Genomic DNA, 15,148 nt, shown 5'->3' with positions numbered 1-15,148 from the left:
CATGCTGTCAAGCTAAATTAAGATGATGATAATAGCTGCTAAACATTAGCATTAGCATTCTCATGCAGATGTTAGCTTTTAGCATGAAGCACCATTGTGCCTAAGAACAGTAGTGTTCAGGTAGTCTTTTATTATGTCACTGTTGCACTTTTCTGCCATAATTCCGAAGTAATTTTGAAAATTTCAAATATAACCACCTATAAGTTAGCTTGCCAATTTAATAAGTAAACATGTCTCCATGCTGAATGGATTTGATACTTTTTCCTCATGTTGTAAATGTTTCAAAGTGGTGAAACGCTGGGATTTGTTTTCATTATTCACAAGCCAGTTTTGTTCTGTACCTCAGGTAACCTCTCTGCCCTGCAGTCTGCTATCTTTACAGATCCTTTTGTTCCTGGAAAGTTGCTCTGACTTCAGCTGAAGAAGACAGCCAGGTGGTAACTATAGACTCAGACAATCCCCAAGCAAGCAGATAACAATGAACTCATCTCTCCCCATTTCTGTTCCCTTTTAAATGAGAAATGTATGGGCCCAACCTAGGCTGACTGCTCTGGGAATTCCGAGGATTCTGGAAGACTAGGGGTTGGCCCTTAAGGTCCGAGAGCCTGTCAGTTTTCCTCCCAATCTTAGCCCTCAATTACTGAATCAAAGACGAGGGGAAAACCAAATCCCATCCTGCGCCTGGTCCTCATCTCACCCTGCTAGACCCGACAGGCTATCTCTGCCCGCTTGTTCACTCAGTATAAGTGGAAGGCACATGGAGCACAGCTCCTGGGGAACCTTGCAAGTGAGCTCCAAAAGAAGCTTCAAAGTTCATTGCTCTTTCTCAGCGGGAGGGCAGATTGGGGTGAGTTCCCGATATCTCCTGACTTCTTTTCCCACACACTCCTTTACATGTTGCTTACTCCTAAGCTGCTCCCACATGAATGTGTGCAGATGAGACATGTCAGCGTCGTTTTCATCCCACTTCCAGCGCGTTATCCCCCTGCCTGTCCTATGAAGAAATGCACTTTTTTTATCTTGTTATTTACTAAACACAAAGGCTTATAGCATAAGTAGTGAGGGGCTTATGCCGGTGGAAAAACTACTGCAGTGACAGCTGGAATAAGAATATGAGTGACATCATTCCACGGGTTTATGTGAAATGCGCCTGTGAAGAAAGCCTCTTTTTTTATTTTCCTTGGGTACGCTGTAGATTTAAGACGAATATTCCCCACATGATTTCTGCTAGGGATGGAGGAATGAAGCATAAATTTGCCCCAAATCTCATGCGAGAAAACCTAATAAAATCCAGTCTGAGTTAAAGGAATGTTTTACGCTGTTTGACAAACCAAACTGTTAGAGAGTAACGCAGGAATATTACGTTCATGCTGCCTTATCTGTCTGTCAGTGTTTATTTTCTGTGTTCCTAAAAATGTCACGATGATTTTCTGCTGGAGTTAACGCTTAAAAACATTTCCTTTAATGAGACTAGGGTTTCCTGAGAAGAGAGCAAAAGGAAAAAAAACACTCAAACCCAAATAAGATTAAATATTTACGTTTATTTTAACGGCAACACACTTATTTATAATATTTCCAGCTTTCTTCAAGACCCCACAACATCATTTCTTTATTTATGTATATATTGTAGATAAGCACTTAATCCAAGAAGGGCAAACTTTACATTTACTCCAGCGGCAGCGACTATAACTTGTCTGACAAAGGTTTTATCACAGCGATCCCTTGAAGCTGCTACATGTCTTATTCCAACAAGGCTGCACAACTGGTGCACTTTAACATTCAAACCTCAGTGGGCTCGTGAATACTTTAAAAGATGCCTCTGCTATAGCATAAACTGATGAGCAGAAGCCAGAAGGCGACGCTGTGCGAGGGGCTTCTCTTTTTCCTGGTTTAGCCTCTTTCAAAATCCCCACCCGATCCGGAGCACCTTCACTCAGCAACGACTGCTGCTCTTGATGAGCTGCAGTTCTCCTAGAAGTCGGCGCGAGGCAATGAATAGATTTTTAATAGACATCCCTGGCTTTCATTACTCAAGGCAACAACTGTGTACACACTGCCTTGTTTTTGCAGTCCTCTAACAAGCTGCCTAGCCTCACCGGGGAGAGAAGCTGCTGCTTAAGTGAGAACAATTGATATTTAAGTTAACACCATGCTGAATGAGGGAAGCGGGAGAGCTGTTGTATTGCGATCCTGAGCCAAAAAGAAAGTAATTAGTTGTTTAGCGGTATTATTCAGTGTTTTATGTGGTGCTATTAGTTGTTTTTTAAGGGGATGATTTACTACAGTTGAATGTGAATATTTAGCCAGCATTGTAAATTGATTATGATGCGACCATTTAATCTTTTTTAATGCGACAAAGGCTCCTATATGCGAGCAAACAGATGTACTGCACGTGCATTTTTCTTTTAGTTTTACCTCGTTATTGTATGGCCCAGGCTGCCCAATCTATATTGCCTCGCCTGCCTCAACTGTTACGGTGTTGGAGCGCCAAACTTCAACAAGGTTATTTAAAACCAGGCGAGTTAGTGGGAGATACATGGCTTCATATTGCAATAAGCACTTCTAAAATGTGAGGAATAATAGTTATTAAGACAAAATGTTAACGGCTGGTTCTAATTTTACAACTACTGATAACTAATACATTGGTTACTTTTAATTGGTGACAGCTGTCGGCCTGCTGCACAAAGCTGTGTAGAGATAATTGAAGCTCTTAGAGCAAACGGCTATCAGGGATGACAGCTGAGGATACTTACTGAAAGCAGGGTTCAGGACAGTCTGGACAGCCATTAGAATGGGCTGAATTAAAGCTCTTGCTTGCAGAGATTCTCTGCTGCATTTTTTTCTCTTTTGCCGCGGAGCTGCCGTGGCTCTTTGGCCATAGGCGGAGGTTTCTGAAAGACACCTCTCCAAACACTTCAGTGATCGGCCATTATCTGTATGGCTACATCTTGGGACCAGTGACATGATATTAAGGTGTCTGAATGTCAATAGTCTGTTGAGAGACTCAATCTCTCAAAGTGCTCTTACAGTAGCTGTGAGATGTTGTTGAGGAGGCTCAGACGTGGCTCTGGTTGGATTTTTTATTTATTTATTTTTTTTGCCACTCAAAGCAGAGAAATGTGTGTCAAGTTGGTCAATTGACTTCCTGCTGTACTACTGGATCACTATGAGGGAAAAATTGTTAATCTCTTGTTACATTGCTTTCACTGTAATTACACATAAATAAGTAAACAAATAAAGGTAAAGAATGGACTTGTCCATTCTTTACCTTTATTTGTTTACATCTTTACATGTACTGTCAAGTGTATGACAAATAACAGCATTATATACTAATATATATGTATATATATATATATATATTTTTTTTTTTGGAGCCATAAATGACCATATTTGGACCAAAACCAGTGGAGCATGGGAGAATATCCTATTTGGGTCTGACTTTAAAACCCGAGGACAAGCGGTGGTAGCGACTTGTCAATCACATGGTAGCCACGACTTTAAGATACCCTGCTTCATCATCTATTTTACTCTTAATTGGACTATAATTCACAAAATATTTAACTATGATTATAAAGTCACAATGACAAGTCAGTGTACAGTATGTAAGTACTACATTTATGTCATAAAATAATCGTAGGGTGATTCTTTATCTCATAAAATGATCAGAATCAGATTCCCGGTGTTCAGATTGCGTCATTGGATGGATCCAAGAATCATATACCCGCGATGTTGAATCCTTAATTCTACAATCTTCAAGTCTTAAATAAAACTAAACACAAACACTCGCTTAACAAACTGCTCAGTGGTGTTTCTAATATTTAAGGATATGAATTGGCTTACACAAGACAGCCTAAAAGCACAGCTACATCTGAGGCTAAGACTTAGTCACAGGTGTGATTCAAGTGAATCGGTGCAAAAAAGCACATCGTTGTCGGTTGGCAGACAACCTGTTATCCTACACCCACTTTTAATAAGTGTGGATTTGTCAAGCTAAGGTGTTGATTGGCAAGTTGTCTGTTCGCAGGAAGAACTTATACAACTTCAACAAAGGTATTCAAAACTACCCTGAGGGCTGAAATTAGTATATCTGACGTGTGTGCATTTAACAGAGCACCAGCACAGGACTGATTTGTGCACTCCAAGTTAATTCAGCACTGTTTCTCTTCAGAAATAATAATTGTCCTGAAAGGCTTCTTTGAGAATGTCTAATTGTTTAATCAATCTGTGATGACAATGCGCAGTTTTGAATGAGTTTATGTAATTTTGTCGCACCAAGACAATTGCTTGGAAGTGGCATTATTGTCAGCGTGTAAACAAACCCAGATATGACTAATTGAATGCAATCAAAGCTATTGTCAGAACTCTGCTATGTATTTAGTAGGAAGGGCACAATTTAAACAGAAGAATGTTGACAAATGATATTATGTTTTTGCTCCTTTTCAGCTGTGAAGTCCTGAAAACTGTGATGGCCTGAAAACAATGTCGAGTCCCCCACGAAACGACAAACACACATATGCACCACTACAGTAAATTATACTGTTCAATATCATTGTTTCTCCTGCATCAGATTGAAATGGATTTGATTTATGTTCTCTGTTTTTGTTTTTTAGTTTTTGATGAGAGACACTCTCATCAACTCCTATTACTTTTTAATCTCACTTTCACTGGTTGAAATGTTCTTTTTCCTTGTGATTCACCATGCATTATGCAACTAAACTAAATTAAATGAGAAGAATAGAAGAAAGCCTTCAACTCACTGCCGCACATCTCTTGATTAGCCAAATTTCCTCATTAGACAACACAGCCTTGATGTGTATTCAACAGATACTCTCGCCCTTTTGAAGACAAAGTGAGAATCATAAAGCGCTGTTTCTCAGCATCATGTCCTGTGGTGTATAAATATTATCTCTTATCAAAAAACTAAGCAACCAGCCAAGTCGTTGTGATAAAATGTTGGCATTTAACATGTGTGCAAACCACTGATAGGTGTCATAGGCTACGTACCATACTGACATTTCTACAAAACATGTCTTATCACGTTCATATTCCATGTTTATGGCCTGACTGTCATATCAGGAGGTGGAAGTGATGGGGGTGGAGTTATAGGCGAGAAGGCTGCCTAGCCAGTGACTTCAGTTTGTGACTGCATTTCAACATTTGTTAGCGTGAAACAGCTGGATGTTTTTAATGAGGGACCACAGGGTTTTATAAGGTGGCCCTAAAGTGCAAATCACGACAACAAATAAGAAAAACAACCACAAATTAGAGCAACCACAGAGCAGAAACGACATTAACTGCTACCACTCGCACGTTATTCGAGACCTCACTGCTTTTCTCTATGCTTGACTCAAACTGTTAACCCATTGTGTAGCTCTGGTTATGTCTGTTTCTTGCAGTTCTGATATGGCAGTTAATGGGCTGTAGTTTCCCCTGTAAACACACCAACCTCTTCAGCCTCCTTCCCATCTCCTGCCTCTCCTCTCGGGGTCTCTCATCCTCCGGAGCTGGTCTTTGCTACCTCTACCTCTGTGTTTTTCGTATTTTCCGTTGTGATTTGCACTTCAGGGCCACCATAGCTTGAACATTTGTAAGCAAGACACTGCCTTGGGACAATTTCTAGCCATGTTTGTGGTGACAAAAGGATATTTTTTGACGGGAAGCCGGGACATCTCCAGTCGCGTTTTTGACGACAAAACCAAGTATTTTTTTTTGCCAAAACAAGATCTTTTCCGAACCCTAACCCAGTGTTTTTTGTGCCTAAATCTAACCAGACCATAAGCATAGCATTATCGCGAGAAAAAATTAAAAACTGAACCTAAAGGGACTGGAGTTACAACATAAAGAAATGTGAAGTTTAACTAATTCACAAACTCCGGGTTGGGTTGCAGAAACATACTTTTTTGAGAAATTGTTTGGCTTTAGTTCTCAGAACTTACACACTCTCATCTACACACTGTGGTTGTTTTTCTGATCCTGTTCATGGCTCCCAAATGCAATGTCCTCTTCAACAGTGCCAGCTCCATCATTGCCCTTTTAACGAGGCGATATCCAGACACATGGGAGCAGATGTTGCAAAGAAAACACATTGTGACGTGATTGTGATCGATGCGCGCCTCCCACCATATCCACTGCATAATTTGGCGGATGGCATCAGGATAACAACCTGCATTATGTGGAGACAGCTGTCGCCATGGCGCCTGGGCAGCCATCGCATTGGCTCCCGCCTTATTTCAGGCAGAGGCGGGGAAGCCAATTAGAGTGATTTACAGCTTGCTTTTGTCGTCACCACCTTGAAACCTGTGTCTCGGTCCAGCTGAAGAAAATACATGGCTATCTGGGTGGTAATAAGGAGGGTATGCTGGAGAGAGCAGCAGAGGTGTTTATTGGTGAGATTTAATATAGTTCTGCTCCAGACGGGAGATCAGTTTAATGTTAACTTTAAGTGAAATAAGTGAACTTTTTTAAGGGGATACAAAGATAGTGTTTTACCCTTTACATTGCAAAAGTCTAATGGACAGAGAGAACATTTTATTTAAAAATATATATATATACCTGTCTGAAGATATATACGTCTTCATTTTAATGGCAAAAAAGATTTTAAGTCTTTTTTTTTAAAGTGTGAATCTGTATGTATATTCAGCCTTGAGTGCATTGTTTTGTGATGGTGTTAGCTTTCAGTGTATAGCCTCTCTTGGAGATGTATCTGCAGAATAACGTCTCTGTGTCATATTTCAGCTAAATAAAATAATAATTGCACTGTTTATGTTTAATGTCACAATTTGACATGCTTTCTATAGGCCATGCATAATGCTCTACAGTCATAGACAGTACATTTTCATACGTGTCTCTTGATTTCTGCAAGTTCTGCAAACATTTGTGACCCGTGTGTCATTATTATGCAACCCCAAATCCTTTGTAAATTCCTTTGAAACATACCAATGAGTATAATTCCGTCTGCTTTAAAATGTGAAACCTGAATGATGCAAATGAGCAGCGGTGGCAGGTTTGAAGGTCTTTGCAGTAATGAATCCGATACACAGCATTTGATGAAACGGTGAGGCAGATGGAAACTGGGAGATGGCGAGACCGTGTGAAATACAGGAGACGCACTCGTGATTGACTGTCACCAGTAATCCGAGCAAGCTTTGAAGTGTAAAAAGATGATGGGATACAGTTTGAATGTATTTGCACTTCCATCAACAGCTTGAGAGGTCACAGGAGCGGCACCCCTCGCTGTGAGAAAGAGGTTCAATCAAAATACAGACGGTTTCGCAGCTATAACATTCACAGATCCTATAGCTCTTTGTTGCTGGGGCTAGAAGAAAATATTTGCTGGAATGATGTTACACTCACCAATTCTGGACATATGGTTATATTGTAGTGTTGCAATGCTCATTTGTTAGGTCTGGTAGTGAATGAAGAACATTTTAAAAGCAATCTTGACCTCTCTTTAAAGATAGAACAAAACTGCTAAACCTGAGGGATAAATAAGGAAATACAATTTTAAGTATAATGGAATCAACATTGCTTAAAATGCTCGGAAATATATTCAAATATTTAGAAAAGACAGATGTGCAGCGACGCCCCAGCCCAGCAGGGGGCGATAACACCAATACATTGTGCTGGTTTAACACCGACACCAGGAGAAGAAGTCGTCGCCTGCTAATGACGCGTCTTCCCCGCGACATTCAAGTTTAACTAGCGAGAGAGAGACGGTTTTCTAGAGAAGGACAGGTGTATTTACGTCGAAAATGCTCAAAAAGAAATCAAGTAGCGCTGAAAAGAAAAGGAAACACTCGCAGTCCGAAGAACGGCACGACAGCAATAAACGAAGAAGCGGGGAAGCCAACGTAGAGGTGAGTTATTCGAGCTAATGAGACGCGCAAGCTAGTTCAATGCTAATACTATGCTTTGTTTATAACTGTAGCTACCCCATCTTTACACTTGCTACTGTATTTATATAAACGGCAACGTTACACAGACACAATAGGATACATAATACAGACGTTTACTACAAGTAGTTTCCCAAAACAATGACGCTTCAATCTCTGGTGGTAAATTATTCTGAAAGGACGCAATTTAACAATAGTATTAAAATCCTTCCTTACATTGTTTGCTGCTGTTAATTTCTAATATGAAACTTAGGGGCATTGCGTTTACATTGCAACTGTGTTTTTCTTTATGTCATTAAAAAGTCATTTAAAATATGAATACACATAAATAAATAGTGTTTTGTTAGCCAAGGGGTGTGTTGAACTTGATGGATGCTATTATATTATATTGTCTGGCTTTGACAGTCTGTTGTCAGAGACATCTTTGACATGACAGACATGGAGCTTATAAAGTGATTCAGTCAGCTGCGTTTAAGTTAAGACTTTGGTACTATTTTCTTTTAAATCAGAGTTGTTGTGTCAATTTTTGGTAGTATTAAGCTGTGTGCATTATTGGCAAAAACCAATTAAAATGAATTGTTTTATATATTTGTTGATGAAGGTTCTTAGTCATACAGGTCTTGGTAAATCTAAGTGCTGTATTGTAGGCAACTGGACTTGTTTCAGTTTCTTGAAGATGTTTCACCTCTCATCCAAGAGGCTTCTTCAGGTCTAACTAATTGGAGGGGAGTTGCAGGCTTTTAAACTCTGTGTTGGAGTGTTCTTACAGAGTAGTTAAGGACTGGTGTTAGCTCCGAGTTTCAGAGTCATTAGGGCCACTTGTGGGTCGTTTACCCAACCGGCCTTCAAGTGGGTTGCTAGGCGAGCCCCAGTGTGAATGGTTGTTACGCCGTCTGGAGAGCCCTCCTGTGTTGTGCCTTTCATTTATTGAGAGGTTATATATTGCACCACAAAGCCAAACATGCAACTAAAATTGAAAATAAAAAACATGTAGATTTTTGTTAAGTTGTGAAATTGAAGTCAGTAAAACACACTGAAATATTGATATGAGGTGGGCAAAATGTCAAAAACACATTGGTGTAAGCTTCTACATGATCATAGATTTGAACCTCTAAAATGATTTAAACAAAAAACGAACATTCATGAAAGTATTGCGACTGATATGAGACTAATAGACCACCACACCAGCTGTGTGACTTTTTTCTCTTTTTTTTTAATGTTTACCTGCATATCCTGTTCCATTTAATGCAGTTGATAACACAAACCTGTCTAATAAGAAGAATAACCCTATAACACTTCTTTTAGGAATACATAATGTCTGTTTGAATAACGTGGGTTAAAGTTAAAATGTAAAAACATTTTGATGCAGAACACAGTCACACTGGATGCTGTATGAATAATAACTGTATTATTCCTGGGAAAGTTGCAAACCAAACAAAAATTGTTGTAAAGAGTACAATCTTTAAAACCTTTAGTGCTGGATTTAAACCAAATGTTACAGCGTTCAAGACCTGTAACTCCTTCGTTTTTATCACACTTGCAGACTTGTCCAAGGCTCCCGTACACTGTGTCTCAGTGATGTGTTGTTTTCCCCAAGCAGGACTCCAAAGATGAACTCGCTGACCCAGAGCTGGACAGGATTGGCAGTGACATCGAGGACGGGGGTCTTGACCTCAGTCTGCCATTCAAGCCCATCACAGATTACGTCACTGACAAGCGGGAGATGCTGGAACAGTGTTTCCGTGTGCTGGGGGACAAGAAGCTATGCAAAATGCTGCCTGATGAGCTCAAGGTAGTAGTGTGATCTTCTAAAAACTATGTTATATAGGCTAATTATAAACTCTTAATCGTCATGTGACTGGAATACATGTGGCTGAATGTAAATGTCAGTTTTAGATAACTTTTTCTCAACGTTTGAAATGTTTTCACACTTCAAACCTATGTGTTTTTCATCGATAAAAGAAAAATATAACGACTATTGATCAAAGGGCATTTGTTAACCTCATTTCACAACAGTGTAGATTTGTACTTCCTTAAACGTTGTTTTTAAGATGTCCCTCCACTATAAAACTTCAACATACCACCACATTTTGTGTATTTTGTGTAAGTGTTGTCTTCCAACATATATGGCAATATTTTGTACTGTTGGCTATATTTCAACAGCACCAGCTTTGGCTGAAAATGCAACAAGCCCTTGAGTGATAGTGATGATTTCATGAAAAGGTTTTTTTTCCATGTTTTTGTTGGCATTTACTGTATTTTGGTCCACATATTAATGAAGTTATGTTCTGTTTCATTGCCAGAAACATACCAATGTTTGTACTGACTTATGTCTATTTGGGACGCTATTAAAGCGCCCCATTGATGAAAGAAACTGAAGAACAGTGCTATTTAAACATTTTATAATTCACAGGACTGTAGTTTAGAGGAAATCAAAACGCTGTGCTGGGAGCAGCTGGAACCGATCTCGGAGAGAAATCTTTCTCAGATCTTGGCAGGTAAGACTTAAGGCCAGTTTGGCATACTCATCACAGCTGTTTCCTTGCTGGACTGTTTGTGCTTTAAACAATGTAGCATTGTAAAACACGCAAACACTTTCACTCAGTTCAGCTGTTGTTTGTGTCTAGGGGAAGATGTAACATCTGAAAATGGTGACAAAACCAGCCCAGGAGAGACCTTGGAAAGCCAGTGAGTGAACACTACTTCTGGGAAAAGATTTCAGAATGACAGTAGTTTGTTCTCATGCTTTTCTCTTACTTTTATATGTTTATTTCATTTTTTCCCCCATGAAGGCAAGACAATAATGTGGACTCTACATCTTGCCTCAAAGAAACTGCAAAAACTGAAGACCCCAAGCAAGGTAATTTGTATGAAATGCGCACAAAGAACATCCCCCAGGCTCTCCATCAACTTCAAAGACAGGGATAAAGCTATAAAGAGAACAATTTTTACATTTAAAATTGTTGATGTAATTTTCCTTACAGAGGGTGGTGGTTCGGGCGAGGAGAGCGACGTCCTCAGCATCAACGCAGACACTTACGACAGCGACATAGAGGGACCCAAAGAGGAACAGACTGATAAAGCTGTGGAAGGAGCTGTCAAAGTAGCAGACAGCATCAGGGAAGGCGCTGACCCAGTTGTAAAACCTGAACCAGCCAATCCTGAACCCCCCACGGGCTCTCAACCAACGGAAGCAAAGAAAGACATCCAGAGTGACATAGACAAAAGCGTCAGCGAGATTTTGGCGCTATCGGCCGCTTCTGGCAAAGAGGTAGCCGAGGAGGTACAGAGCACGCCGCCACAGTCCACAGATGTTAGTTCACCCGTTCAAGGTGCACCCGTTGCAAGTGGAAGTCGGGCACCTGCAGCGTGTCAGCCGTCAATTCAGCAGCTGGAGCTTCTGGAGTTGGAAATGAGGGCGAGGGCCATCAAAGCCCTGATGAAAGCAAGCGATGGAAAAAAGCCCTTGATAACAAAAACTGTTTAGCATGTTTTATTGGGGTTTTTTTGGTGAAAACTCCTGATTTATTGGTGTGGGTACCATTCAATGTGTTATTACTCCATATTGGAATGATGTTACATGCTATTTAATGTGAAAATCAAACGCATAAAGACTGTCCTACACTTTCTCAATCATTGTATGACCAAGTGTATTTCTCTCTCTGGTCACTAGATGGCAGTCTTAACCTGCCACTGTGCCTTCCCGGTGATGGGTCTTCTCTGTGCAGAGGAGAGCAAGAGAAGATTTACTCGCTCACATTAGAGTCAAAATAAGCAAGGCGGCATGAAAGTCAAGTTTTCTTAGTAATGATGTTATTTAGTATTACAGTTAGGGTAGAAATTGGTGGAGGTTCTCCTTGAGTCAATGTTGGAGGATGCGAGAATATCAGAAGGATGTTATTTTGTGTGTGGCAGCTTTGTACCATCATGTGCAGCAGACACACCTGCTGTCTTTCTTCACTGAACACCTGTTTGACTTGTCAGGCTCAAGTATGCGTATTACCATGCACTGCCTTCTCTTAACACCAGGTTTAAATGGATATCTGTAAGGCAAAGATGGTATTACAGACAAAAGACAGAGGAACCCATGAATGAAATAAATCTAAGATAATCAGCCCAGCTGTCCTCACCTATACATCAACTTAAAGAACCTGCCAGTTCTATCCACTGGAGTAACTTTCTCTATATGTGCAATTAATGGCATCCTCTCGCATTATATTGTAATTTATTCTGAAGCCGCTTTCTTCCTGTATAAATTGTAAGTATGCGGTGTGTGTGCAATTACATGCAGATGCGGAGCAAAACAGCCCCCTAACCCACCACCCCAAAGGAGACAATGAAACGTACGATAAGAAGCCAGCTTCCTCCCGAGTATTTGCATTTAAAAGGGTTATTATTTCATGGGAGGAACGAGGGTGGGGAGGGTTAAAAGGGCCATTCTCTATGCATTTGTGTGCAGGTATCTTTGTGCTCATTGATGATCTGAAGAGGAAAACGTCCACTTTAGTAAAAGGGGATGCAACGCTTCTAAAGTGCTCGTGGTGGCTATGATCGGTGAGTATTTATTGGTGTCATTTTACTGCTATTAGAATGCCAATTATGATTTGGTGTGAGCAGATAAATGGCTTTTTAGGCAGAGCTCAAAACGAGGAGGCTGACAAATGGATTGACGGCGGTGAGGTGTTTTGTTGAGGGAGTACTTTTTGATTTTAAATGAGCCTCATGAGCCGTGTGAAGATGTTGAGGTATGACTCTTCTGTGAATGGTGCTATTATGAATGTCAAAAACAGGTTGTCTAAAAACCTCTTGTGTCCACCGGTTCATCTGTTTAATAGTCGCAGCTGTTATTAAGTGTTGTGAGGAAATTGTCACACATTTGCTTTCAAAAAAACTTTTAAGGTGGTTTATTTTCTAACTTTTTCCAATGTAGCAACAGGTAACTTATTAACACTGACTCCAGGCACATTAGTCATGTGTTAGTTGTTACCTGAAGACTTTCCGTGCTACATACTCCAGGCATCTTTATCAATTTCAATTTGCTTTACTCCAAAGTTGAGGCTTCTAGATGGACCCCCTAACATGTTCAGTGAAAGACGGTGCATTTATTGTACAAGTTCACTTTCTTGTGTGCAAACTCTCCTCAAAGAGTATTCTAGAAATATGTTCCTGTTCTCTGTCCTGTCAGCCTCAGCTAACCTGCTAATTGTTACCACGTGTGTGCATGCAAACATTGTTTAGAAACAGTGGTTCTCAACACTTTCACATATCGAGGACCCCTAAACTGACACAAATTAGACCACAGACCCCCACTTTTTTACGATCAGGCCCCTGGGTCCCCCTCCTGACAAGAATCTTAATGTTTTTACGGGACGTGCATGAAACCCGTGACAGTCATACATTTGGTCATTTTGTTACTTACGGATGGGATTATAGCGAAGATAAAATAATCCCCCATTTTGCTGGGGAACACCTGGAAGCCGCTAGAGGACCCTTGGAGGTCCCCGAACCCCCATTTTGAGAACCCCTGGTTGAGAGTTACATATTAGGGTAACACTTTTTAGTTAATAGTTAAGTTATTTCAGTGTTGAGGTGCTTTATAAACCATTTATTATGCAAATGAAATAATGTTTGTAGATGACTACCTAGTATATATTAACCATTTACAAAGTATTATAAACATGAGTTGCAACTTTACAATAGACAGTTGCTTAATAAATGATGAAGTAATGATTAACTTAAGTTTTTACATTAACTATGAATTTACCGTTCATTAATGATCGCTGCTATAAAGTGGTACCCATATTAACAGTGCTAAATGTAGCGTCCTAGCATGCTCACGTTGGCTCGGCGGTCATAATGTGAGCTTGACATGCCAAAATACTGAATGATAGTATTTACACGCAAAACGTGGAGGTTTAGAACGACATGCCAGATGCAACTGTGCTAAATGAGCTTCCTGACAGCTCAAATCACATACAGCAAACACTAAGAAGTACATCTGTATGCCAACAAATGGATGCTTGAATGTTGCTACACAGCTCGACAGGCTCTTTACATCGAGTCTGAAATGCTTTGAATGCTTTGATCAACCATTTTTTGTCGTGTGCAGTAAACATCACAGCCTTGAACCATGGCTGAAAAGCTTCTTCGTCTTTTTCTGTTCTGCTAATTCAAAAACGGTCCAGTACCACTTATCTCCTTAACGTTATTTCGGTGCACATGTCTGCTGCTGTTTTGTTTGATATTTCGAAAAATGTTTTTTTTTTCTTTTAATTGGAGCGCATTTGTATTGATTTCAGTGCTTCCACTCGTGTGTTTTCACATTTGGCAGGCATTTCTCTGAGTGTGCTTTGCAGCCACTGGAAATGGTAACAGAAGTATGTTTGTGAAAAAAAGATGCTAATCTCGTCCTACAGGGAAACAATAGGATAAAAAAGATATTGAAAAATGTTGGGTTTTTTTTAAAAATTTTTTTAAAAAGAGCACATCCTGTTTGCATAAATAAAGTAATTCTCTTCAAATTTCCTCTGTGGCGTCTCTGTTCTTTCTGCAGCAAGAAATTAAATTGAACTAACAGCTCATGCTGACAGGCAATAAATAACTTAGCACCTCTGTATGACTAAATGAATTGATTTCCCCAAGCAGTGACTCAGCGGACACATTTCATCTTCTTCAAGTTTCAGGAAACCTTTTTTTAAACGCAGCAGAAGACGACATGCTTGGTGTTAAATTTAGTTTGTTTTGATTGGATGTCTAATTCTGTAATAGTGCTAATTGCCGCTGCATTGGCGATAATCACGACTGCATTCTTAAAGACAGTAGAAAATGTGACACAGTATGCTAAACGTGTTGATTATGCCTAAATAGAGAGAACACTGCTGTGTTTTTTCGCTGTCTGTTCTTAGATGTTGTATATCATTTGAATGGTTGGCTTGTTGTAAAAAACCATGAACAGAAAACAATGACGATTGCTGTAGTCCCGTCTCAGGTGTGCTGCACATCTGTTCACTATTCACTTCATTTGCGTGCTTAAATGCTCTGCTTTATTCTCAAAGTGGCATAAGCTTGGCTGAGCCCTTTTTGAAAATTGTGAAGTGGGTGATTGTAAGTTTGAGAGAGAAGAGCTCCCCTTTTTTTTTAGTCACACTACAAAATCCCTGAAAGAGATTTGAACATTTGATATTCCACTCCAGTGTAGTATCTGCATTTTGAGAAAATTCCACCCCTCCACTGACTCCTCTGACATCTGACTTTCA

The 15,148-nt window shown here is 40.0% G+C and overlaps 1 protein-coding gene across 1 annotated transcript; it reads left to right on the top strand.

Annotated features, from left to right (window-relative positions):
* The first annotated feature begins 7,688 nt into the window (after positions 1 to 7,688).
* LOC141003216 (caspase activity and apoptosis inhibitor 1) lies at positions 7,689 to 11,525 on the top strand. The gene is made up of 6 exons (XM_073474504.1): positions 7,689 to 7,856; positions 9,493 to 9,684; positions 10,306 to 10,390; positions 10,520 to 10,580; positions 10,685 to 10,752; positions 10,877 to 11,525. The coding sequence occupies exons 1-6, from the start codon at positions 7,752 to 7,754 to the stop codon at positions 11,377 to 11,379; spliced, it is 1,014 nt and encodes a 337-aa protein (XP_073330605.1). The 5' UTR covers positions 7,689 to 7,751; the 3' UTR covers positions 11,380 to 11,525.
* The last annotated feature ends 3,623 nt before the right edge of the window (positions 11,526 to 15,148 follow it).

The sequence above is a fragment of the Pagrus major genome, chromosome 10 (assembly GCF_040436345.1).
Source record: "Pagrus major chromosome 10, Pma_NU_1.0".
Taxonomy (NCBI): domain Eukaryota; kingdom Metazoa; phylum Chordata; class Actinopteri; order Spariformes; family Sparidae; genus Pagrus; species Pagrus major.
Note: the sequence above shows the minus strand (reverse complement) of the source record. Positions and strands in the feature narration are given on the sequence as shown.